Raw genomic sequence first — 27,204 nt, forward strand, 5'->3', positions numbered from 1 at the left:
TTATGTGATTTCTGAGTCTTTTTCATCTGAAAATAAGCACAGTATCTCCAAATTTATAGTTGTGTGAGACCTAAATGAAATACATTATATGTAAAGTAACGATGCATTGAACATAGTACACCTTCAACAAATATTATTCCCTTCTCCTTTAACAGTATAACATAACTATAGGAGGAAAAAATTGGAATAATTGAGCTTTGAATAAGTGATAATTTTATCAGTTGTAAATATTACTCATTTAGAAACAAGAGTATGTCCTTTGCTTTCCTTGTCTTGATAGGTGTTTAGTTGTAAAGCAGTTTGTCAGATTATTTCCTAAGGTGAACATGGTCCAAGAAAGAGGCCTATATTTTAGGTATGGACTGCAATGATAATATATATATTTATACTATATACCTAATACTATAATTGTATATTGAATTTTTTTCAATTAGTTTATAAACATGCAAAAGTAAACAACCAGTCTTCATTGCTTCAAGGACAATTTTTTGGACTTCTAGGGTATGAATACATTCCTCAGATTCTATTTTTGTTTTTTTATGCAGATTCTTTTCATGATCATCAACAAAATAAACTTTTTCTGAAGTAATGGTGATGCTCATGGATATACCATTGGAGCACTGAGACTGATAAAAGGAATGGCCTCATGAATGGAAATAGTGCCATAAGTAGAAAACACTTAAATATAAAACACTTCACAAATAGGGAAAGCTTAGATAGCTGCAGGTAGCTAAACCTCTGTTTATTGAATGGGCAATTTTTGAACTCAACAAGTAATCCTAAAGGTCAAAGAGTTATTGAAAAAGGTCTTTTCCCTCATTGAAATTAGAGTTGCCAAATTTATTATATTCCTATGGTGTTCCACAAAATGTCTTTACATGTTTTATCCCAGACATATAAAGTAGAGCAAACTGTATCTCCACTTAAAATTGAAACAGGATAAAAGAAGTGTAGCTAGTAGGTGGTAGAAAGTCAGGACTTAAATATGGATTTTCTCTATTTGTTTGATTTTTTTTTTTTTTTTTTTTTAACTCAAAGCTATACAGGCACCTATAGCTAAATCAAGTTTTTCTGTAAGGGTTGTTAAGAAAAATGGTAGCCCACTATGTTCTTCCCCTGAGAAAACAAATTTTCAACTCTCTTAAATGATTCTTTGGGTTTTTACCCCATTTGTTCTAAGTAACATAACTGCATTGCACCATCTTGATATTAGGCATTATCTACTAACTTCTCCATATGAGAATCTCCAGCCCTCTTCCACCTTGCACATAAAGCACTCCTTATAATTGTATTGTAATTTGAATCAGATTAATAGTGTGTTTCTATTACAATACTTGTTATTCAAAGGTGAGACATATAGTAAACTATGACTATAGTTCCTTCCACAACTTACTTTCCCCCCTGAAGTTTTTTTTTTTAAGATTTATTTATTTCTCCCTGCCCTCCTCTCCCCACTCTCCCCCCTCCCCCCGTTGTCTGCTCTGTGTCCATTTGCTGTGTGTTCTTCTGTGTTTGCTTGTATTCTCATTAGGCGGCTCCAGGAACCCGTCCTGGGACCTTCTGGAGTGGGAGTGAGGCGATTACTCTCTTGCACCACCTCAGCTCCCCTGTTCTGCTATGTCTTCTTACTTCCTCTCATCTGTGTCTCTTGTTGGGTCATCTTGCTGCGCCAGCACTCCATGTCGGCCGGCACTCCTGTGTGGGACGGCTTTCTCGTGCTGGGTGGCATTGCCATGTCGGGGAGGGGGCACTCCTGTTCAGGACAGCATTCCAGCACGGGCTGGCACTCCGCATGGGCCAGCTTGCCCTCACCAGGAGGCCCTGGGCATCGAACCCTGGACCCCCTATATGGTAGACGGGAGCCCAGTTGGTTGAGCCACATCTTTTTCCCTTCCGCCTAAAGTTAATGTCTCACTTTTCATTATGTTCCCTGTGGCTTCTAACCTTCCATCGGGACTGGTCGCCTTTTCTCCCTGGTTGGTGCACACCTGTTGTCCTTGTACCTCTCCCTTCACCAAGGTCCTGGAGACTCCCTGTCCATTTGCTTGTGTTGGATCTCCTATTTCCTGTCTTCTGTGTCTTCCTCTTTCTTGATTTAATCATTTTGGTGGAGCATATCCTCCATTTCTGTGAAAGAGGTCTGGGTGGTACATTTTCTGAGACTAAAGGCTTCATTTTATGCACACAATAATCAGACTGAGAGTAGAATTCTAGTTTGGGAATCATTTTCCTTCAGCATTTTGAAAGCATTGCCTCACAGTTCTAGATTCCACTGTGGCTGCTAAACTATGAGGCCATGAGTACTCCTAATTCTTCAGAGGTAATCTGCCTTTTCTCTTTAAAAGTGTATAGAACACTCTTCCCAGTGCTCTGTAATTTGACATGTCTTGGTGTGTACCTGTTTCAACCATCATATTTAAACATTTGGACTCTAAATTCATGCCCACATTTTTGGAAAATTTTCTTAAATTATTTTCTCCCCTCCATTTTCTCCATTCTCTCTGGCACTCCTGTTGGTCAGGCAGTAGACCTATGGGTTTGATTGTATTGTTTTCTTTTCTAGTTACTATTTGTCTTTTTGTTTTACTTTGGGGACAATCTTTATTTTCATGGTTGCTATAATATTTTTAATTTTTAAGAGCTCCCTTGTTCTCTAAATATTTTAAATATAATAATCTTTTTATAATAGAACCAGTATTTAAACCTTTTTCTTTGTTTTGTGTTTTTCATGTTAGAAATTTTCCTGAAATATCTAGTTAAATTCTTGGTTTATGTTCAGAGGCAGATGTTTGGGCTTCTGGTTTTCCAAGGAATATTGCCAGTTGCCTATATCCAAATCCCTTTCATAATCTTCCACGAACCATGCAAATGAACAAGGAGAACAAATAAAGTCACCCATCACCCATGCCTGCAGCATAACCAGGAGACAAAATACGCATGTATAAGCAGGAAAGTAATCCTCCGAAACTAGAGCGTCATGCAAAGGAGAAACTGGTGCAAAGAGGAGAGGGTAATGAGGGCTGCAAACCAGGGGCTCCAATGCAAATCCCTCATGAATTCCCCAGGAGACACTGGCTGTCCAAAGTAGAGATGGGAATTCTTTCTAAATGCTGAAATCATGTCTTTTTTTTTTTTTTCCTAAGATTTTTATTCTTTTATTTCTCTCCCTTCCCAACCCCCTCCCCCTTCCCCCCCGTTGTCTGCTCTGTGTCCATTCACTGTGTGTTTTTCTCTTTCCGCTTCTATTCTTGTCAGAGGCCTGGGAATCTGTGTCTCTCTTTTTTTGTTATCTTGCCGCGTCAGCTCTCCGTGTGTGCAGCGCCACTCCTGGGCAGGCTGCACTTTCTTTTGCGCTGGGCGGCTCTCCATATGGGGTGCACTCCTTGCACATGGGGCTCCTCTACATAGGGGCGCCCCTGCGTGGCACGGCACTCCTTCCGCGCATCAGCACTGCATGTGGGCCAGCTCCACATGGGTCAAGGAGGTCCTGGGTTTGAACCAGACCTCCCATGTGAAATCACGTCATCCTTCAGGGCCTTCAACTGACTGGATGAGATGTCACTCATTGCTGATGGCGAACTCCTCAGCTGATTGTAGATGTAACCAGCTATCTATGCATCTAATCACTGATGATTATTAAAGTCCATGAAATGCCCTTGTATTACAATTAGCCCAGAGCTTGCTTGACAAAACAACTGAGCACCATTACCTGGCCAAGTTGACACAGCCGTCACAACACCCCAACCTCAATGAAATATCCTTAAAAAGGACTTTGCAGATACTAAAACCTGAATTTAGAGAAATTCAAAGCCCTCTGAAAAATGCACAAAAAAGCCAACAGGAAGCTGTGAAACAAGAGTTGATATAATTCAGACTGACAAAGACAAAATTATGTCAAGTCAAACTACAAAGTGCCCAAGGAATTTATAGATTCAGCTGACAACATTATGAAGGACATTGAAGAAAAGGAAAGCACCCAAGAGGACACAACAAAATAGTTTAAAAGGGTTACATTAGGAATGGACACACACACCCATGAATTGTGATATATTTACACAATGAAATATATAGCAGTGAAAATGAACAATCTACAAATACATGCAACGATACAGATGACACACAAGGAAAAGAAACCATCTTTATAAATGAGTTATATTTATGTATTTTATATATATACATGTCTATACACACATTTATACTTAACTGTTGTTTCAGATGTTTACAGATCACATAATGGAATCCTGTGAGGAACTTTTTTAAAAAGCCAAATCCCTTCCCAGTTTCTTTTATGTAAATCCAGATCTCCATATGTTTAGTCCACAGAGAATGCTTATATCCTGGGAATGATGTGCGATTTAAGACTATTCTAGCTTGAAAATACACTAAACCTTTGATTCCTCAGAGAAGTATGGAGAACAATCAGTAAGCAAAGGTGTAAAAGAAAAAGACTTGAAAAATGCCTCACCATTTCATTCACTTAACACCAAGGTAAAAGGTAGCTGCTCACTGTAGTAGACCTCTCAGGTAGAGTCAAAGGACAGAATTCTTGTCCTAGGAAGCTTTCAGGCTAATCTAGAGCAAAAAGTATAGTGAAACAGCTGAGGTACCTTAAAGGAAGAGTACTAGAATTTTAAAAGTGGTAGAAAAGTACGGGTCCTGCCTTGTCTGGAAGACTTCCTGTGGGGCATTAACATGTTTTGCCAGCTCTGGGTACTAGATCTTTCTTGGGTAGAAGGCTGCAGTATTATTTTGGTGTTCAGCATAAAAGGTGATCTGAAAATCATTCTAGGGAGATTAAAGTGACCTTGTTTGTTCCAGCAAGCACATTCTTGGCCTGCTTTGTCCCCTTACAGGACTTGAGATCATAACCTGTTCTTTCCTTTCTGTGAATCAGAACTGGTAATTATAGTTCCAGTGTTTCTCTTTTGTCTCTTCGGCTTGGCTTTGCCTTTTTTCCTGGAGAAATTTAACTTACCAAGAGCACCACCTAGTGTTGACCAAACGGAGGCTAAATCTCTCGGTAGCTTTAACACCAAGACTGAAGGAGGCAAACAGCCTTGTTTCCGTGCTTCATTATACAACATGGTAAATTTTGATGATACGGTTCCAGTCACTTAAGATCCTTAAATATTTTACTTTCCATTTCAAAGTATATGTGGGAAAGAAGTAGTCACGTACTAGAAAAAAGTTGCCAGAACTCATCTCCACATCTCACCCTTTTCTAACTTGATATATTTGTCTAAATGAGTTTCACCTCACTTAATGGATATGCTGCTAATCAACAAAAAAATTGCTAAAAAGGAAACAAATAGCCCCAAGGACAAAAAACTGAGCTAAAGACTAAAAAGAGTTGTAGCTCTTGGTTGACTCTCTACTTCCCATGTACAAGGTCCTGTGTTGAAACCTATAGATAAAAGAATGGACTGATGGATGGATAGATGGATAGAAACTGTTACCCCTCAATTAAATAGCAGAATTAATGGACTGTTCTATTTTGTTTCCTGGAGCAGCCACAGACACAGGATCCCAGCCAGGTACTAATTTTGCAGGAAGATACCTCCTCAGCTGTTTCACTTCTAATTACTTTTAAAATCCTGCAACCTTTGAAGAAAAAATACAATCTCAAATGTTTGGGGACAATGGGATAAATGGACAGTTTAAAACATTTTTGTCATAGTGTGTTCCCAGTCACCTTAGAGTTTTCATTTGAGACATGCATTTATATTCTACAATAGCCAAAAAAAAATTAACTTCAAAGTTAGTTTTGATAATGTGTAAACTTGATTTTTAAAAATGAAAAAAAAAATCGAGTTTTTATAGAAATTCTTTTTCCCCCTTACCCCATCTCCCCAAAAGAGGGGTAAGCATTTAAAAATTGAACTGAAATTGCCAGTTCTGCTATTAAGGTAGAAATTTGCTTTAAAAAGGAAAACATAAACCAAACCAACCAACCAAACCGAAAAAAAAAAAATGGAGATGACTCAGATTTGAGGGTGGGGGAATAACAGAACCTTTAGGGTGTAAGTCTTCTCAAAAGCGTTTTTTCTTTTAATTCTGAAATAATTTCAAACTTACAGGACAGTTGCAAAAATAACACAAACCCCATTCAGAGAACTCCCGACATACCCCTACCCTACCCTCCAGATACTCAGATCCACCAATTTTAACATCTAGATTGGAGTAAGGCTTCTCAAATTTTTAACATGGATGAAGTAAAGGTCTATTTAATCCCAGTTTTTGAAATTTTTTCTTCCAATTTAAAAATGAAGTTCAAGTTTTTTTTACCAGCTAACATATTTCCATCATCCCCTAGAACTTGACACCATCTTCTCCTGATTTCACCACCTAAATATTTCTCAACCCATCCTCTTCTCTCCATCCCTGCCCCTGGCCTTGTTCCTCCAGAAATCTATACTGCCCCCGGAAGAACAGATCAAAACCTATCTGGAGCATGTCCTTACCTATCTTAAAAATCTTTCCAAGCCACTGTACCACCCACATCCAAACCAACATGCTTATCATCAGGCACTATGTCAAGTGGAAAACATGATCCCTGCCCTCAACATTCTCTTGACCTAGGTCTGCCCCTTACAATCTTACACTTTCTGCCATTTTACCCCTCACATTTTTTAAGATTTATTTATTCATTTATTTCTCTCCCCTCCCCTCCACCCATTGTCTGTTCTGTGCCCATTTGCTGTGTTTTTCTTTGTCTGCTTCTGTTGTCAGTGGCATGGTAATCTATTTCTTTTTGTTGCCATCATCTTGTTGTGTCAGCTCTCCGTGTGTGCCGCACCGTTCCTGCACTTTCTTTCGCGCTGGGCAACTCTCCTTACGGGGTGCACTCCTTGCACATGGGGCTCCTGTACACCGGGGACACCCCTGCATGGCATGGCATTCCTTGCACACATCAGCACTGTGCGTGGACACGGCCCCATAAATTAAGTCCAACATTACCCACATAAGGTTGTATCATAGACTTTTGCCCATTAGGTCCTAAAAGAAGACTCGAGTCACAATGCTTTGGACGTCACACACGACCCTCGATGAGGTCTTTTCTGCAGTTCCCAATACTGATTTGGAAGACTCACTGACTTCTTCAGGCCCCACTTTGGGCACCACATGTTGGAGATTTGGACCCAAAGGGTATCGGGAATGAAAGAAAGAGAAAAAGGAGAATGAAAGAAAGTCAAAGAAAAAGAAAGAAGAGAATTGGGATCAGGGCACCTGCAAATACAGACTTATCAGACCACCCCTCACGTTTTAACTCTTCATATGAAACAGCTTATAGTCCCCCAGTAGAATATGCCTTCTGTTTTTCTTGTTACTTTCCTTGCAATACCCTTTCTACCCTTCCTACACCAGGCTAGAAGATTCAACTTGGATAGTCCCCAAGAAACATCCCCTGAAACCCCAGGCTATGCGAACTGTTCTCCTTAAATTCCCACGCTCCAAGCAGAAATCCTATCATAGCACTTACCAGACTGTACTGCATTAATCTGCCTTTGTCTCACTCCCTAACAAGGCTATATAATGTTCCTTGAGGACTGGACTGTATTATTTGCCTTCATTGTCCCCAGAGGCTCATTGCAGTTTTGGTGTTAAATGCATTAAAAGATGTTTAACTACACATAATTTGTTAAACTGAATTAGAGAAAATGATCCTCAATGAAAATAAAACTATGTATGTTCAACAAAACACACATTAAGAAGCCATTTCTCTGTAAATATTTATTAAATACCTTTTTAAACTTCATATTTAAAAAATACCAAAACTCGTGAACACCCAACCAGATAAGCTAAAATTTTAAAAACGGACAATAGTGTTGTTAAAATATTGAACATTGCTGGTAGGAGTGTAAACTGGCAGTATTTACTGAAGCAAAAATATTTACTAAACATAAATACTCCCTGTGACTCAGCAATTCCATTAGTGGGTATATACCCACCAGAAATGAGTACTTCTGCTCCCCAAATGGCATTGCAACAATGTTCTTAGCAGCATTATTCATAATAACCCCAAACTGAAAACAATTCAAATGGCCATTAATATTAAAATGAATAAATTCCAGCATATTTATAGAAATATTACAGAGCAATGAAAAAGCAGGAACTTCTGCGCTTAGCAACAAAGATACTGTTTTACAAAGTTCAAAAACAGACTAAACTAAGCTATAGTGACAGACCAAAAGAGGGGTTACTTTGGTGTTGGTAGACACTAGGAAGAGGCACCTATGAGGAGAATCTCTGGTGGTCAAGCAGGTGAAACTATGTAGAAGTATACCTATTTGTACACTAAGATGAGTGCATTACAGAATGTACAAGGTATATCACAATAAAGAAAAAAAGAAAACTTGTTAACATCTAAGGTGTTGGGAATATGCAAATGCCAACTGCTGGAGGTGCTGCCAGTTGACAAAAAGCAGATAAAATATCTTTACTATAACATGGAAAAGAACATTTAAAAGGATATATACTTTTTGAAATGCAAATGGTATTTCTTTTATTATAATAGTTTCAAATTGGTTTACAGTTCATTGTTTCCAGATAAATTTCCATTGTTACATAAATTCGGCAACTTTATTACCATATATACCAGTTGTACTAATCAGCAGTTTTAACCACCCAGTTTGTTAAATTTTGAGAAAATAGCTAAACTCAATTTAAGTTCCCTACAGAATTATAGTGGCTGTTCCCAATAATATTCCAACAGAAATTTCCTCATCTACTTTAACCTAAAATCTGCTGCCACCTGTCAGTAGAGGTGGAACAGAAAAATTCTTTAAAATTTAGAAAATATATTTCCTGTTAACGATTTTTGGGGAAGAGGTTGAATATCCTAAAACAATTAATATACTTCATACTCTTAAGATTTTGATTTTCGTCACTCTATTTGACACTATGAAGATTACCATTAGTTCTGGGAATGAGTTTTAATATAATTAATGAAGAGATATCAATTTAACCCAATACCTGACAGGATTCCTCATAGTAATATTTTGAGGAAAGTCCCCAAATAAAAAAGATTAACAGATTTAAAACAGGAGTGGATGTGACTCAAGCGATTGAGTGTCTGCTTCCCACATGGGAGGTCCCAGGTTTGATCCCCGGTGCCTCCTAAAAACAAAAGCAAAACAAGGAAACAAATGCAACCGCCAACTCAGGGGAGCTGATATGGCTCAGAGTACCAGCTTGCCACATAGGAGGACCCAGGTTCAATTGCCAGCCCCAGCACCTCAAAAAAATTTTTTTAATTAAAATCTGCAAAGACCCTTTATTAAAAACCTTAAAGAACAAAAAAGACTACAAGAATCTAAAAATAATGAATGCATACAGGCATAACAAACTCTGGCTACAGTGTACATATGGCAGGACTGAATACAGCACCTTAAGACATTTTTTTAAATGACAGATGATAAACACACGAAGCAACATTTTGTACTGGTTGTGTGAACATTATAACCTACAGATCTTAGTAATTAACAAGAACTTCCTAACTGGCTGATACAGCAAATCAGTGAGGTAATGCAGATGGTATGTGAGATTCATTCATTTTTCAAAAATGTTTTCAGCTTTTGACTTTGATGCTATCGCCTTCAAGGCACCGGTCCAAGTGCTCATTAATTTGAGATTCCAAAACGTCATTCTGACAAACAGGACAATTAACCATTTTGTTCTGGCTGGATGAACTGCTGGAATCCTGAGTTGAGGTTGCAGGAAATGAACTACATTGTGGATCGTTACCATTACTTTGCATTTGGTCTTTTTTGATAAAAAAGTCGGCAAAAACAGTCTTATCTTTTAGCCTGGGTCGTTTATTTGGGAATTTATCTTCAGACCCATTCACATCCTGGGGGGCAGTCATGGATGTTGATTCCACTGCCTTTAAAGAATTTCTTAGGGATATCTTAGAAGATGTAATTCTTCTCTGAGAACTAGAAGGAATTGAGTTTTTAATGATATCACCAGCTGTTAAGTTTTTTGTAGGAGATCCATTCACACTTCTGAAAGTCTTTTGGTTTGCAACTGATAATCGAGGAAAGTAACTGCTTAAAACATTTTGGTGACTGGTATTAAGAACAGGGGAGACTAAAAGAGAAGTTTTCTTTCTTGAACCATTCTGTTCGAATTTCACCTCAATTTTAGAATTAGGTCTTAGAGGACTTACTGAATGGTCTTGACTTAAAAGATCTTGGGTCTTATTAACAGCAGAGGACATAGATTTCCCAGATGAAGGCGCACTTCTTGTTTCTCCTAGAACATATCCTTTCCCACTAAAAGGGATTAACAGCTGTGTCTCACCTCTGTTTGGTTTACCTGCAAAATAAGTATGATTTTTTCTTGACTCAAAATTAAAATAGTAACAAATATTAAGTTTTACAAAATAAAGAAAAGCTATTTCATTCTAACTTAAATCTGTGTAATAATTACTTATTAACAGGTAGACAATCTTCAGAAATCAGTCCTGGTATTGAGAGAACATAAAGGATTAAAAAATTTCTCTCATATTTTGATAAATTCTATCATGCCAAAGAGCAACAGCAACTTTTTACTTTGAAAACTGCTTAGTATCCTTTAAATTTGCTTTCATCTGAAAAAGAAAAAAAACCTGCTACTGCATTCATATCTTTCCTCCTCCTCACAAAATGACGACACTCTCCACAAAATTTGAGAGCGCCCGACTTAGTGTGTTTCATTTGAGAAACACAGCTTATTTTCCTGGGTCGTATCACATCAAATCAACAACTTCACAAGGGAAGAAGAATCAACTTCAGTAACCTGGTCACTGCCTAAAATGGCAGTAACTGAACTTTGTGGGTAAAGGGATAAATCTTGAAAATGAAGTACTGACAAAGAGATGCCATATCCTTTTCCCAATTTTCTCCCAACAAAAGTACATACACCAGAAGTTACTTGGATAGAATCTAACCGATAGGAAGGGGTGTAGTTAGGACTTACATTCCAGGCATTGTTATCTGAATTACTGTTTTTATTTTGACAATCTTATTATTTTTCTACCATTATTTTGTGGACAATAGGATTTTTATCTTAAATCCACACTTGAAAACTTCCACACTGAAAACAATCTTTTATCTATCTACTACCTACCTATTTTAAAGGAGGTACCAGAGATTGAACCTGGGACCTTGTACATGGGAAGCAGGTGCCCAACCAGCTACACCTGCTCCCCATCTTATCATATCAATTCTCTAAAGGATAAATACTATCTTAAATCACAGCTGGGTCATGAAAAAGTTGAAAGAATATACATTAAGGTACCTTTATTCTCTGTTGCTGACAATGGATGCTCTCCTAGTTTTGTCTTTCCTTTGCCTTTTTTTGAGTAGTTCTCTGGTTCCTTGATTTTTATGTAAGTGCCCCCACAAGTTTTCTGGTGCTCAGCCCACCAATAGTCATGAGCAGAAGGTGCCCTGTTAGTAGCACGCTTTACATAGCCAAAATAAGGTTGTTTGTATTGACAAGGTCCATTGCAGCGCCACCAATGTCGACGATACTCATCCACCTCATCATGAAAAGTATGGTATACCTGGGTTGGGAGAGAATTTTTAGCATTCAGTAAACAAATGAACAATTTCAATAAAATACTTTATATGAGCAGCCTTTTTTAAAAAAAACTTTCCTATTTCCTAGAACTTTCTGAAAAATATTTTGGGAAAGAGCAACTATATTTAGCTTCTGTTCAAAACTTCATTTTAATGGGAAACACTAGCAGTTAGTATTTCCTAAACTGTGTAAAGGTAGAAAAATGTGACATTAGAAGACAAAAACTAAATCAAAACCTACGAATTGTTATAGAAACCAAATTTTAAAATGATCAAAAATTAGGATAAAGACAAGATTTTATGTAACTCCATAAGAATCGTTCCTACTGCTATACTGAAAATGTCCCTGAAAGTAACAATATCAGAGAGTTTTTCCTTTTTTAAGGTTTATTTATTTCCTCCCCCACCCCGTCACTGTTTTGCGCTGTCTGCTCTCTGTTGTCTGTTCACTGTGTGCTTGTCTTCTTTTTAGGGGGCCCCAGGAACCGAACCCAGGACCTCCCATGTGGAAGGAAGGCACCCAATGGCTTGAGCCACCTCCGCTCCCACCAAAGGATTCTGAAGGACTAAACTATTTCCTATAAATGTATGACCTGAACACCACAAATGCCATTATCTTGATGAAGCCTTTGTTAAACTCTAGGCAGAATGGTTTTCTAGTTCTCTGCATTCTTGCAGCAATTTGTTCTTGTCTCTGAATAACCCTTAAAAGGAAACATTCTGTTTGTTTATAGATGTGTTTCTCATACCAGATTGAAAAGCTGTCCAGGATTCTAATGTTTTCATCTTTGTCTCCTTAATGGCTAATACAGTGCTTGACTCAGTGAAGATGCTTAATAAGTACTTTGCTGACTGAATGAATAAAAAGCTTCAAATACAATTCTCTGTAAATAACCTTTTCAATCTTTAAGCAGGATGTTTTCACCCATTAGATGAAATCTTACTTAGAAACTAAGCAGAAACAGATAAAGGAAGAGTTCTCTCAGGAAAAGGAGGGCTAGCCTCCCACCGTGGTGACCCAGAGGATCGCAGAGCACCACTCAGAAATCACTACCACCAAACGACCATGGACACCTTTTTCTTCTGTCCTGTCAATGGAAAATTACTATATGTATAAGATAAAGAACACCTGATGTGAGATTTTTAACCAAAGACATTTTACTTAAAAAAATTCCCCATGTGGGAAAGTATAAGTTTTTCTTACCTCTATAGCTAGATGACAGTTCTACATTAACTATCTCTATATCATAAGCAAAAAAAATTCTATTACTTGGCAGGCATATAAATAACACAATATTAGATGCAGAGAGACTGAAGGACAAAGGTTTGGGGCAAAGAGGTATGTGAGATTCTGCCCTCTCTATTTATGTTCAGAACTCTTAAGAATTCATTGGCAAAAAAAAAGATAGTTAATTGGATCTGTTTTGCTTCCAACTCCTGTTACACTTATGGCCTGGGAATGTGACACCAAACAATGCAGTCACTAAAATAAAATTGCTCTACAATGTAAAACTGGATACCCTGTGGTGTTCATTAAAACAGGATGCAAACTGTAAAAGCAAGGGGTGTTCACTCTATAAAACCTCTCCTAAATAAAACACACAGACATCCAAAATAAAAGAATGTATCCTCTTCCAGCTGAACAGTAGGAAGTACACTAGGATTTGCTTAAAGTGTAAATTCTGATGAAGAAACTACACATTTTTTATACTCCATAATTTTTCTTTTGCTAATTTGGATTGTACATCTGATTAATTTAAATGCAGGCTACTTTCATGATGAAGTAACTGTGCATCCAATAATTACTTGTGCTCTCTAGAATATTAAAACTAAGAGCTGGAAAAGGATAACAACACATGGAGAGTAGGTATTTCACGTTTTCCATCACATTAGCCTCTAATGCCTTTTGACGGAAACAAATACCCAACTACAATACAGAATTTAATATACGTAGGAATTAATAATTCTATTAGATTTATTCAATTCCGTAGTTGTTAAACTGTAAGGGCATATATACATCTTGGCACAAAAAAGATCAGTCTTCAGAGGTATGTAAGTAGAATACAAGATTACAAGAGGTTAAATATCTGCTGAGGAAATTCAAGGGAGGGAGAAGTCATATCCCACTGGAAAGAGGAAGAGCACTTGGACAGAAAACAGAGGAAATGGCACATTTTAGGGAGGGGAAAGATGAGGAAAGGCATGGAGGTGAAAAGTTCAGTTACACAGAGACACAGAACACAGGCAAGGGAGTTGTGGGGCTAAGAAAAAAAATAAGGTGGTTTTATAAAATGAATAATGATAAAAACAAAAAAATGCCTAACATTTAATTAGTGCTCAAATGCTCTACATGCATTTTCTCCTTTAAACTTCATGACAGAGAGGTCTTGTTGCCCCCACTCTAATCTAATAGATAGGCACTGTTGTTCCCATTTTAAAGGAAAGTAAAATGAGGAATTAAGTAGGTCACACAGTTAACAATTGATGGAGCCAGATTTAAACATATGCAGTCTGCTTCCTCAAGCTTTTTTTAACCCTAGGCTAGGCTGCCTTCTTTAACACTATGCTGAGATGTTTGTTCTTTTTTTTTTTTTTAAAGATTTATATTTCTCTCCCCTTCCCTCCCCACCCCCAGTTGTCTGTTTTCTATGTACATTTGCAGTGTGTTCTTCAGTATTGGCTTGTATTCCTGTCAGCGGCACTAGGAATCATTGTCTTTGTTGCATCATCCTGCTGCATCAGCTCTCCGTGTATGTGGCACCACTCCTGGGCAGGCTGCACTTTTTTCACGCAGGGCAGCTCTCCATGCAGGGGTCACGCCTTACGCATGGGGTTCCCCTATGTGGGGACACCCTTGCATGGCAAGCAGTCCTTGTGTGCATCAGCACTCTGCATGGGCCAGCTCACCACACAGGGTAGGAGGCCCTGGGTTTGAACCCTGGACTTCCCATGTGGTAGGCGGACACCCTATCAGTTAAGCCAGATCCGCTTCCCAGATATTTGTTCTTAATTCCATGGTCAATGTGGAATCAAAGACGACTGCTGATGAAAAGGGCAGCATATAAAATGGTAGTAGAATATAGGCTGGATTAAAGGAGACTATAATAAAGGAATGACGTTAAGAGACAGTTGATACATATAGCCCAGAAGGGAGGTACTGCAGGCCTAAATTAAATATGTATAAAATGTTAACCAAGATGAAATAATAGGCCTCAGATAAAATTCTGGCTCTGCTGCCATTCTATTATATGGTCCTTGATAAAGCAGCTTCCCTAGGTTTCTAGTTAGTGGCTGAAAATCCTCAGATGTTTGTTTCTACCCAGCTCTCTATTTTCAATTAAATCCCAGGAATTCTCTCAGTAAATAAGTACTAAGTATCTTAGGCATGTGTGGCTTGATATACCGTTATATTGGCTCCCGTCAGGCGGTTGATGCGATGCATATGTTTACAAAACTCTGGACCATGCCCTTCCCGGTCCTTATCATTATTTGTGACAAATAAGTAGGCATGTATCATTTCATGCAAGAGGGTCTGAAATAGAAAACAATCAAATGAATTTGTAATGGCACTTCTGAAAATAAAAATATACAGTAGCATTTTCTTACTCTACCTGGAGGTCTTAACCTTTCAATCACAGGCTCCTTTCAGACACAGTCATGAACCGTCCTGCCAGAAATAACATGCTTACACACATTTACAAAACTCTGCATGACAGCCAAAGCTCTGCAGACTCCAGGCTAAGAACTCCCAGTTCCAGGAATGCCTTTTAAATCATTAATCAAAACCCAGAAGAAGAGAGTGATGAATTCAACTACATAAAACTTTAAAATTCTATATGGGAAATAAAATATAGGAGAAGATACAAACTAGGAAAAATATGTATAACTCATATCACAGTCAGACTAAAAATCTCCTATTATATAAAGAGCAACAGGGAAATGGCCAACAACCCAATTTTAAAATGGACAAGATTATGGACAGTTCACAGAAATATAAATGATGGATACACAGGCCAAAAGATACACATGCTTATAATAACAGAAATACAAACTAAAATTACACTAAGATTAGGGGACGACAGACTAATAATGAAAACCATAAGACAAAACATAGGATAACTAAAAAATTTAGAAAACTGTACAACCTAAAGTATGGACCACATAGTAAGCACAAATGTTACCTTGTTTGAAAACTATAGTTTCGGAATCTGTACATCAGTTTCAGGAAATATGATATGAATAAGTTAAAAGATTATTGCTGTGGAAGGGAAAAGGTTTTATGGTGGATCTGGGGAAATACTGTATATTGTATATATGAATTTTGGTGATCTAAGACTCCTCTGAAGCTGACATTATGTTGGGATTCACTTTACGGGAAGTTTTGGATCACAGAGTGGTTCAACAATGGCAGCGGAGGAATACTGATATGGGATGTTATTGACAGGATATATATGGTTGACAGGGAGTTATACAGGGCATATGCCCAGGGTATATGGTAATGTCTATATATACTCATAGTGGAAACAATTAAAAACAACAGCTGGGGGGGTACTGGGCTCCTGGCCGGGGGGTCACTGTTGTGGGCCCTGGGAGAGCAGCGGCAATCCTCCAGGTACAACGGCAAGAACCAGGAAGGAAGGAGGGCCCAACAGTGGGCTCTTGATACTAACGGCTACACTTTTGAGCCTATGCACCTGCAATAAGAACAAGGCCTAGAGTAGCATTGTGCCTGGGGGTTTCCTCCTGACAGCCTTCATGTTACTCAAATGTGGCCACTCTCACCGCCAAACTCAGCGTGTAGATGTGATGCATTCCCCCCAGTGTGGGACACGACACCCGGGGATGAGCCTCCCTGGCACCGAGGGATCACTACCACATACCAGCTGAAGAAGCAACTAGAAAATGACCTTGAATTAAAGATTCAATGCGGAACAGCAGAATATACCTGTCTACATATAACAACATGACTTCGGGAAGCGGTTTGACCTAATGTAAGGGGGAAATGGAAAGGAGAAATGATATTATAAGGCTGTGAGTCTCTAAAAAAGAGTCTGGAGGTTGTCAGAAGGAATAGCCCTATGTACAACTGAACAGAGTCTAGGAGACAGATAAGGTATATACAACCCCAGGTATTGGTTCTTTTGAGGGATAAAGAGACCCATGGGTTCTATGGTCATGGCAGAAGGGGTTCACTGCCATGACAGATGGCCCTTCTTTGGAGCTGGTGTTTCTGCGTGATGGAAATGGACTCAGAGGGGATCTCTTTTCACAAGACTTGCATGCTACTTTATTGGAATTGTAGTTGGTGCTGGGTTTAAGATATATGTAGGGGATTTGAATCTCTGGACTGATAATATGACACCCAGGCCCAGAGCCTCAACAAACTTCGGCTCCTACACTTTGACTTATTGGACTTACTCCACTCAGCTAACATGGAGTTGAAGAAGGTCAACCACCACAACATGGAGCCTAGAGTGTCTACAACTAGAAGCGGGAAGAGTGCATCCAGTACCCATGTGGAATCTAAGCCCTCACTTGACATAGGTGTGCAATGGACACAACCAATCCAATGTCCACAGAGAAAATGTGGAATGGGTGTGGGAACGGTAGCCATGGGGGCTGCTGGGTGTGGGGAACGGGAGGAAGAGATGAGATGTGGAGGCGTTTTCAGGACGTGGAGTTTCCTGGATAGTGCTTCACGGACAATTACGGGACACCGTAGATCCCCCCAGGGCCCACTGGATGGAACGTGAGAGAGTCTGGGCTATGATGTGGACCATTGACTATGGGGTGCAGTGATGCTCAGAGATGAACTTACCAGGTGCAATGGATGTATCACGATGATGGGAGAGAGTGTTGCTGTGGGGGGAGTGGGGGGCGGTGGGGTTGAATGGGACCTCATATATTTTTTTTAATGTAATTAAAAAAAATAATAATAAATAAATATTAAAAAAAAAAATTACACTAAGATGCCATTTCTTGCTTATGAATAAACACTCCCATACATCAATGGCAGGGATACAAAATGGTACAACCCCTGAGGAGAATTTGGTAACATCTGACAAAATAAAAATGCATGTGTCCTTTGGCCCACTGATAACTAGACTATTATGAAAGGTCATTTGTGTAAGTTGTATTCACTGTGGCATTTTTCATAATGGCAAAAGATTGGATATAACTCAAGTATTTACAAATAGGGGACTGGTTGACTATACTATGGAACATCCACATAATGGAATTCTTTGCAGGTATGAAAAACAATAAAAACAATCTCTATGAAATGATTTGGAGAAAGCTATAGATTGTATTGTTTTAATTGAAAAGGCAAAGAACCTAAGAGAATACATAATACTTTTTGTGAAACGAGTATATAGTATGGCAGAGAGAGGGAGTAAGTGGATATAAATATTTGCAAAATAGAACAAAGAAAAAAATATGAAAAACTAACTACTACAGTTCCCTATAGAGGAAGGGGAGATAAGAATGGGAGGGGAGGTCAGGCAAAGGTAGGAACAAATTTTCTCTGTGTATAACTTTATAGTTTTGGAATTTTGAATCATGTAAAACAAATCGTGTTACATTTTAAAACAAACAACAAAAAAATAACATTCCTCATACCAAACCAAGGATGTAAAAGTTTGAGCAAAATTATAAAAGCCTAATAAAGGCTACTGTTTCAAAGTGTTTTACACATAATTTGTTCTAAAAAACACAAATATATTTTTTAGTGAAAATCATAAAGGTCTTCAAAAGCATACCTTTTTAATAATCCTTTTTTTAAAAAAAAGATGTTCCATCAGAAGAACTAGGCTGGCATTAATGGGTTTTTTAGTCTTAAAAATTACGCTGAACAGAAAAATGGGATAATCAAACATTTTAACTTAGTCATTATGAAAACAACTTTTTTAATTATTAACTATATCTCTCAAAATGAATTTGAATTTTCAAGTAAATGTCACTCTATCAAGACCCAAATTCAAAAGCTATTCTACAAGGTGACTGCTAAGAAGTGTGTTTTTCTTTCTGGAGTAATGAAATTGTTCTAAAAATTTTTTTGTGGTGATGAATGCCTAACATTGCATTATACTAAAAGCCACTGATTGTACACTTTGAATAGATTGTATGGTACATAACGATATCTCAATAAAACTGCTTAAAAACAAAGAAAAGCCACTCTACATTTCAGAAGTTTCTCAACATTCCAAAATAATGTTAAACAACTATTCCTGTAGTTTGTGCGGCCAGCTCACAGGGGTTGGAATGACAACCACTGGGGTGACTGGCTAGAGGAGAAGCAAAATTTGCATGTCAAGGCAGGAAGACTTGGATTCTAAGGCGTTTTTCCCCCCTCTGGGCTTCTATGTTCCTTAACCTCTCTGAAACTTAACTTCCTCATTCATAAAAAAAAAGGACAACATACACTGAACATCAACAGGGTTGTTGTAAAGATCAAGAAAGATAATATATCCGAAAGCCATTCATTACTATGAAGCACTATTTAAAAAATATAAGGTAACCATTATTATTATTTCACCAACAAATAAAACTTGCAGAGAGTAAAGGGTTGTTTTTTTTTTAAATGTACAGGATAATTCACAGGAGTCAAAATTAATGATAAGCATTTTTAAATTATTGAGCTAAGAATCTGGTTTATGCAGAGATTACCTCTACAAGATCCTTTCTTGGTCTCAACTTTAAAAGGGGTTCACTGAGGCGGATGGAACACATTCCACCTGTTCCTTCATAGCTGCACACCCCAGCACACCTGGAAAACACAGCAAAGATCTGTTACTTTCCTAAACACATACCAAAAGGGAAACAGATGAAAGCACAAATCCTTTTATACTCCCAGGCAGTTCACACTACGAGAACTCTATTGGCAGATGGCTTTCTTTAAAGTAGACTCTTTATTAGATTTGCATTTCACCCCAGTTAAGGGGATAACTGAACAGTAGAGGCTCCTCTACCCTAACCAGGCTGCAGTAGCTCAAAGAAGACAATCCTGTTCTACTCCCAGTCTCCTCCCTACATGCTGTCATCAGTTTGTCAGGCAGGCATACTCCAGTAGCACATCTCTAAAATTATAACAGCTTTTATGACGTTTTGTACTTTAAGTACAAGTTGATATTACATCTTAACCTGTCTTATGGTAGCATTAGGTTTGTTAACAATTCAAAAAGAAGCACGGTGATATACAAACTGTATCCTAAATTCCTTTGATATGCAGGAGTAGCTGATTATTTCAAAGGGGTATTTCTTAAACTTAAGAGTGTAGAAAAGGAATCGTTGAAGATCCCCTAGGTCCAGAGACAGGCAGGCAACTCCTTCTCCAACACACAAGTTGACTACTAAGTGGTGGTATCTTAGTGAGTAGAGAAAAAGACAAATCACATCTTTTGGCGGCTTCTCTGCTTCCTCAGCATTTTTTTTAGGGGCAGGCTTTGGTTGCTCCTCCTAAGTCCTAAAGCGCTACCACAGGACCAATCAGCAACGTTTATTTTTAAGTGAGGTGAGTTCCAAAGAAAAGTCCTTTTTGCTCATTTCCCTTTTAGTAGGCCGTAACGTAGCGCTGGGTGCCAGAGAGCATTTAAAATAAAGTTTTTTTGACGTTTATCATTTATACAAGCACGTACGTAAACAGTAAGTGTATAGTGAAAGTTGTTAACGTACAAAACAAATATGCCTATCATCACACAGGGCTCCCACACTTCCCCGGCCCCGACACCTTGCCCTGTTGTGAAACATTCACACAGTATTCTTAAGAGCTGTTTGAGCGGAAGAGAGTCGGGGTAAGAAAGAGAAAAACCCACCAAGAAGGAGCCGCCTGGTCCCGAACCAGACCCCCTCGATTAGCGTCCCCCAAGACTATCAGGGACGAGAAAGAAGCTAATCCCACGGTCCGAGGCAGCCGAAGACCCTCGGACACCAGCCACGCCTCTCGCCCACCTAGAGGCGCGTGACTCACAGGGTCATGCGCATGCTCCATTTCACCTCTACGGCCTCCAGCTGGCCCCAGAAGAACCGGTCGTTGAACTGCACGAACAGGGCCTGCAAATCTGGGGTGGGGTCCACCAGCTCCCACGACGCGTCCACCAGCGACAGGGGCTCCCGCGCCTGCTCGCGCTCCGCGATCTCCAAGTCCCACTCCTCCTGCAGCTGAAGCGCCAACACCAGGTCCTCGTCCATCGCTGCCAGGCGCTCAGACTGGGGGCTCCCCGGGGTTAAGCTGCCCCTAGGCTACGCTTCGCAGGCTCCCAGGGCCGGAGTCTAGCTCCTAGGAGATACCGGCCACCTCTCAGGCTGCTCTCGGCTTATCCCGCCAAACTCGCGAGAATTCAGGGAAAACTGGCATTAGAACGAGAACGAGAGTTCAGCTGGGACCAAACTTCGAAGCCAAGATAATGGGACTAAAAATATAGAATAAAAAATTTTTTTTTAATTAGCATGACACCTCCTACTTGGCGCAGGAGGTGCTCGGTCCAGAGAAAGCCTACGGGAAACCGATTACTGCCTTTCGAGTTCCCGGATTTCGCGCAAACCTTCAAACACCGCACGTCTCCCCGCCGCCCATGCGCAGTACTTACGAGCCTCCGCCTCCGCCTCCGCCCTCCTTTCCCTTCCGCAATCGCGCACTCGGCGCAGGCACCCGAAGCCTCGGGCTTTTCTGCGCAGGCGCGTCGCCTGGGCGCGCCCCTTTGCGCAGGCGCAGTGTGTGGAGCGCGGACCCGGGCGCAGGCGTACTCTTTTGGTTTCCATCCCGCTTCCGCAGCCCGGCGCGGGTTGGGCGGGTCTCGACCGCGGCGGCGATAGTGACAGTGACTGTGTGAGTCCCTGACGGAAATGGCGATGACGATGTCGGACAGCGGAGCGAGCCGCTTGCGGCGGCAGCTGGAGTCGGGGGGCTTTGAGGCGAGGCTGTACGTGAAGCAGCTGTCGCAGCAGTCGGACGGGGACCGCGACCTGCAGGAGCACCGGCAGCGCATCCAGGCGCTGGCCGAGGAGACGGCGCAGAACCTGAAGCGCAACGTGTACCAGAACTACCGGCAGTTCATCGAGACGGCCCGCGAGATCTCCTACTTGGAGAGCGAGATGTATCAACTCAGTCACCTGCTCACCGAGCAGAAGAGCAGCCTGGAGAGCATCCCGCTCACCCTGCTCCCCGCCGCCGTGGCCGGCGCCGCCGTGGCCTCCGGCGCGGAGGAGGGGGCGGCGGGGGGCGGGGGGCCGCGACCACCTCCGAGGCCAGGCCGGCTTTTTCCCCACCCCCGGAGGCGCCTCCCGCGACGGCCCAGGGTCGGGCGAGGAAGGGAAGCAGCGCACTCTCACCACCCTGCTGGAAAAGGTGGAGGGCTGCCGGCACCTGCTGGAGACCCCCGGCCAGTACCTGGTGTACAACGGGGACCTGGTGGAATACGAGGCGGACCACATGGCGCAGCTGCAGCGGGTGCACGGCTTCCTCATGAACGACTGTTTGCTGGTGGCCACCTGGCTGCCGCAGCGGCGGGGCCTGTACCGCTACAACGCGCTCTATCCCCTGGATGGCCTGGCCGTGGTCAATGTCAAGGACAACCCACCCATGAAGGACATGTTCAAGCTGCTCATGTTCCCCGAGAGCCGTATTTTTCAGGCGGAAAATGCTAAAATCAAACGGGAGTGGCTGGAAGTGCTGGAGGAAACCAAGAGGGCCCTCAGTGAAAAACGACGCAGGGAGCAGGAGGAGGCAGCAGCCCCTCGAGGGCCCCCCCAGGTGACTTCCAAGGCCAGTAACCCATTTGAGGACGATGACGAAGAAGAACTGGCTGTTCCTGAGGTAGAGGAAGAGAAGGTGGACCTCTCAATGGAATGGATCCAGGAGTTACCTGAAGACCTGGATGTCTGTATCGCGCAGCGGGACTTTGAAGGCGCCGTGGACCTCTTGGATAAGTTGAACCACTACCTGGAAGATAAGCCCAGTCCCCCGCCGGTGAAAGACCTAAGGGCCAAAGTGGACGAGCGCGTCCGCCAGCTCACCGAGGTATTGGTTTTTGAACTCTCCCCAGATCGTTCGCTGAGAGGTGGTCCCAAAGCTACTCGCCGGGCGGTTTCTCAACTAATCCGGCTTGGCCAGTGCACCAAGGCTTGCGAGCTGTTTTTGAGAAACAGGGCAGCAGCGGTGCATACCGCCATCCGCCAGCTGCGCATTGAGGGTGCCACTTTACTCTATATCCATAAGCTATGCCATGTCTTCTTTACCAGCCTTCTGGAGACGGCCAGGGAATTTGAGACAGATTTTGCAGGCACGGACAGTGGCTGCTACTCTGCCTTTGTGGTCTGGGCGCGCTCAGCCATGGGCATGTTTGTGGATGCTTTTAGCAAGCAGGTGTTCGATAGCAAAGAGAGCCTCTCAACAGCAGCTGAGTGTGTAAAGGTGGCCAAGGAGCACTGTCAGCAACTGGGTGATATTGGCCTAGACCTCACCTTCATCATCCATGCCCTTCTGGTGAAAGATATCCAAGGGGCCTTGCACAGCTACAAAGAAATCATCATTGAAGCCACTAAACATCGCAACTCGGAAGAGATGTGGAGGAGAATGAACTTGATGACTCCGGAGGCTCTGGGTAAACTCAAAGAAGAGATGAAGAGCTGTGGGGTAAGTACTTTCGAGCAGTACACAGGGGACGACTGCTGGGTGAACCTCAGTTACACAGTGGTTGCTTTCACCAAACAGACCATGGGCTTTTTGGAGGAGGCCCTGAAGCTGTACTTCCCAGAGCTGCACATGGTACTGTTGGAGAGCCTGGTGGAAATTATTTTGGTGGCGGTTCAGCACGTGGATTATAGTCTTCGGTGTGAGCAGGATCCAGAGAAGAAGGCCTTCATCAGACAGAATGCATCCTTTCTCTACGAAACAGTCCTGCCTGTGGTGGAGAAGAGGTTTGAAGAAGGTGTGGGGAAACCCGCCAAGCAACTCCAAGACCTGAGGAATGCATCCAGACTTATTCGTGTGAATCCCGAAAGCACGACATCAGTAGTCTGATGCTTGGATCTGTCTCTAGATATGTATATATAAATTACTGCTGTATTATTTATATTTATATTAAGTTACGGTAGCATATTCTTTATTGTCTCCATCCCAGCTTCAAAATATAAGATGTCCTCTCACAAACGCCAAGTCAAAGAGGGGAAAAAAAGTTAAGGCCAATATAACAAAAACAATGGAACTGTTAAAACGTGTAATATCCTTTCCTTTTAAATTATGCTAATTCTTTATGGTCACACTACAGTATTTCGCCTTATCCTTTGAGTCAGCATACACTTTCACACATTATATACTATGTCGCACAGATAAATTATATCCTAATACATTGAGTTTAAAGTGTATTGTGAAAAGTTTCCCACTTCACTAAAATATTAGGTTTCTTGAAGCCCAGGGTACAGTGCCCTGTGAAACGCCCTGCCTCATCACCCCCACCTTAAAATGTGAAGGAACAATTTGGGGAAAAGAGAAAGGAGTTGGGACAATTGGTGTTAAGGGTAAATTATAGTCAAAAGAATTCTTTCCTGAACCTACTTAGTGTGGACTCAGATACTGGAATCCTATAGAAGCCTTCACAAAACACTTCAGCTAACATTCCCCACATGATACGAATTAATTCTCTTCAGCTGCTAATTAACAGCTTCATACTATTTGATATGAGAGCATTTACTTGAAAATCTTAAGAACTGTGATAGAGTAATTTTTTCCAATGTATTTATGAATTGTGTAAATTTCCAGCTGGAGTTTTCCATCATCGTCATGTTAATAGTAATAACGATAATAATAAAATTTAAAGACAGGAAGCGTTGAGGAACCTGGCAGCAGTCCGTGCTTTTTAGTTGCCCCTATTTCAGTGTAGGTTATGTAGTTACCACAGACTTCTTGCAAATGGGAGAAAATTTCGCACTGAAATGTTTCGATTTCAGGGTTTGGGAGTGGGTGGGGAAAATAGAAAAAAATCATCTGCAAATCACACAGTGTTCTCAGTATGACTATTTTGAAGAGACTTGTTTTTTGTAACCAAGGAGAAGCAAGGGTGAGACAATGTAACCAAAGCCCAGGAAGGAGAACTTTTTGTGACTCCTGCTGGAATGCCTCATCAGTATTTTTCTTATTTTTTATTTTTCTTGCTTTGCTTTTAAAAATGAATATAATGTTTATTTCAGATTTTTTAGTAAAACAAAAAATAAAAACAAAAATAACTAAAGAAATTTGAGCTTTCCCAAGGTTTCTAAACTATTGCTTCTACTGTATATTGATTATATGACATTCCTCATACTTTGAGAGTAACTGTGCTTCCTGAGATCCATTTTCTCACCCTAACATCTACTTGTGATTCGTGGCTATAAGTAACATTTTTGACTGCCCAGGACTTCAAAAGGTCATTTCTTTTATCCAGGTAAAAATGGTGGAGTTAAGAGAGTGGAAATTATGTAAAGCCTAAAATAGATTCCACATAGTGGGTTAGGGTTTGTTAAAACTCCTTGATTTAATTGCTCATGTGTCAGAATAAGCCCTTTTATTTAATTTTTAGCCATGCATATTTAAGAATATGAAAATTATCAGTTACAGATTTTCTTTGACTAATTTTCTCCTATAACTTTAGGATTTTCTAAATGATAAGCATAACTGGAGAGCTCAACTGAACAAAGTTAACATTTCTTTTTTAAGATCACTGGAAACGTACATTTAATAAAATTTTGTGATTATTGGTATTAATTTTGTGCCATTTAAGGTCTCTGAAATTCTATTTTATGAAACACATATTGTGTAAATATTTGACACTGGGTCTGTGACATATTGCTCAAATCGAAACTTCTCCTAAGGCATAAAGTTATAAAAACTTAAATGTGTATGCTTGGGTATTTAAGTACTTACTTCATCATAGAACTGTCTTGCTTTTTAAAACTGGAAGTACAGAATTTTCTTCTGTTAAATTTGTATATTCCTTAAGCAGAGTTGTAGCTGAAGGAAGTTCTTTTTCGGTGAATCAATTAGTGTAGGCAGTTGATTAAAGACCACCAAGGTTATAATGTACCTTTGTGCCAAGACAGAACAAATAAGTTGTATTCCCCAAAGTGGAGTCAGATCTTGTCTCTCTGATTCTTTCGTTTTCCTTGAACTCTAAAACAAGTTCTAAAAATTGAATGCAGTTAGAGTTTTTCCAAAAATATAGTAAATATTAAGGCTGATTGCCATTTCTTGTTTACTTAAAGCATAACACTGTCACTTGAGCTTATAATCACAGACTTAACTGAATTAATTGCTATTGAAAAAAGACACCCCTGTGGAATTAAGTTTATTTTTATTTAAAGCTTCATTTCACTTAAGTGCTGGAAACTCACTTTTGTTTTAAAATACTACATGTGGTTTAACTGTCAGCACTGGTATTTTGCAACTGGGTATCTTACCTAGGATTGGGGATTTAGGACTTAATATGTAGTATAAAATCAGTACATGTACATTTTGCTTATTGATATGCTGTGGTATGAGAGAGAATCTGAAATGTTTTATAAAAATAAAGCTTACAGATTTTTTACACTGGATATTACAGAGTTATATCTATTTCTCTTCTTTGATCAGACTTTGGTATTCTTACCCTCTTGTTAATTGCATTACTGAAATAGTCTCTGGAGAGCCAAGGGTTGGAGTCAGTCAGAAAGCTGCTAGTTATTTAATTGCATGTTCTCCTTATTGTCAGAATTGTGAATAAATCAGATCTCAATTTTTTACGATTCCCTTGAATGGGAAATTTTCATATATTCAAAATGTGAGTTTACTTTAAAAGGCAGATTTTATATCATCTGCACTGCCTACATGAAGAAAATATAGGCCACAACCCCTAGAAATTAAATGCCAAGGTTCTATTTTTCTACAATAATATGTAATACAGAGGGAACTATCACATAAAACTGATTAAAAAGTATTTGCTGGGAAATTCTTATGCCTAACATTGACTATTGTGGGAGTGAAGGCACAAAATAAATTTAGGCATGCTTTCTCCACTTAAGATGCCTTTAATTTTGGGAAAACTCCACAAATATAAGTGCAAGCTGTATGTTACATGCAGTGGGAACAATGAGGAGTTGGGAAAGTTCTTACGGAATTGCTGGCCCTTGAAGAATGGGCAAAATTTAGATCTGTAAAGAAAAAGGAAAAGCATGACATGAACAGAGACCCAGAAATGGGAATATGTGGGGCATATTTGGGCTGCAGAGTATAGTTTGGACAGTTTTATGAAATGTTGTGTAGAGATTATAAACCCATCATGAAGGGTTTTGAAAATCAGCCATCAGGATTAGACTTGATGTATTAACTATCACAGAGTCATTGCAAAATTTATTTTTAATTAGAGGGAACAATCAGAAAAGTAACACGTTTACTAAGAAAGCTTCAATAGATGCAAAAATAAAAAAGTCAAAGTCTTCCTCCTCACCTAAACACCCTCATAATCCCACTCAACAGAATAACTGCTGATAAATTTCCTGGTTTTTTTCCCCTAGAAATTTGATCATAGTATACATTCTTTCCTGTGCTTTGTTTTTACTTCTCAGTATATTTAAAACATACATTTAAGACCTATTCCTACAGCTATACCTCACTTCTTTTTTTCCTTGCGATTCA

At 40.1% G+C, this 27,204-nt stretch overlaps 3 protein-coding genes across 7 annotated transcripts in view; 2 read left to right on the forward strand and 1 right to left on the reverse strand.

Moving 5' to 3' along the window:
• Nucleotides 1–12,257, forward strand: part of EGLN1 (egl-9 family hypoxia inducible factor 1) — a 91,134-nt gene extending 78,877 nt beyond the window's left edge. Inside the window, exon 5 of the mRNA XM_058309540.2 lies at nucleotides 12,037–12,257. Within this exon, the coding sequence (XP_058165523.1) occupies nucleotides 12,037–12,134 (98 nt within the window). The 3' untranslated portion in view covers nucleotides 12,135–12,257. The remainder of the gene's footprint in view (nucleotides 1–12,036) is intronic.
• On the reverse strand, nucleotides 7,717–21,175 carry SPRTN (SprT-like N-terminal domain). Of its 5 annotated transcripts, none has more exons than XM_058309535.2 (5): nucleotides 20,530–21,175; nucleotides 19,230–19,329; nucleotides 14,968–15,096; nucleotides 11,281–11,548; nucleotides 7,717–10,317 (listed from the first exon to the last, which is right to left on the reverse strand). In XM_058309535.2, exons 1-5 carry the CDS (start codon nucleotides 20,748–20,750, stop codon nucleotides 9,569–9,571), a joined length of 1,467 nt encoding a protein of 488 aa, XP_058165518.1. In that variant the 5' UTR covers nucleotides 20,751–21,175; the 3' UTR covers nucleotides 7,717–9,568. The 5 variants fall into 5 exon arrangements, with proteins under 5 accessions (XP_058165518.1, XP_058165519.1, XP_058165522.1 ...); XM_058309536.2 differs by having other exon boundaries at nucleotides 20,375–20,842; XM_058309539.2 differs by having other exon boundaries at nucleotides 20,511–20,630.
• A 117-nt stretch (nucleotides 21,176–21,292) lies between these two features.
• EXOC8 (exocyst complex component 8) lies at nucleotides 21,293–26,126 on the forward strand. Its single transcript, XM_004467080.5, is given in 2 exon segments — nucleotides 21,293–21,776; nucleotides 21,778–26,126. Coding segments are annotated over 2 exon segments (2,175 nt in total). The 5' UTR covers nucleotides 21,293–21,404; the 3' UTR covers nucleotides 23,581–26,126.
• The last annotated feature ends 1,078 nt before the right edge of the window (nucleotides 26,127–27,204 follow it).

This window comes from Dasypus novemcinctus, chromosome 13 (assembly GCF_030445035.2).
Source record: "Dasypus novemcinctus isolate mDasNov1 chromosome 13, mDasNov1.1.hap2, whole genome shotgun sequence".
NCBI classification, from domain to species: Eukaryota; Metazoa; Chordata; class Mammalia; order Cingulata; family Dasypodidae; genus Dasypus; species Dasypus novemcinctus.

Bases quoted from the DNA above. Each gene is read 5' to 3' on its own strand.
- SPRTN (XM_058309535.2), bottom strand. From the start codon at position 20,750: ATGGACGAGGACCTGGTGTTGGCGCTTCAGCTGCAGGAGGAGTGGGAC. The intron at 11,549-14,967 runs GTATATCAAGCC...CTCCCAACCCAG, and splicing joins TGACGGGAGCCAATATAACG to GTATACCATACTTTTCATGA. The intron at 10,318-11,280 runs GTACCTTAATGT...CTTATTTTGCAG, and splicing joins GTCAGCAACAGAGAATAAAG to GTAAACCAAACAGAGGTGAG.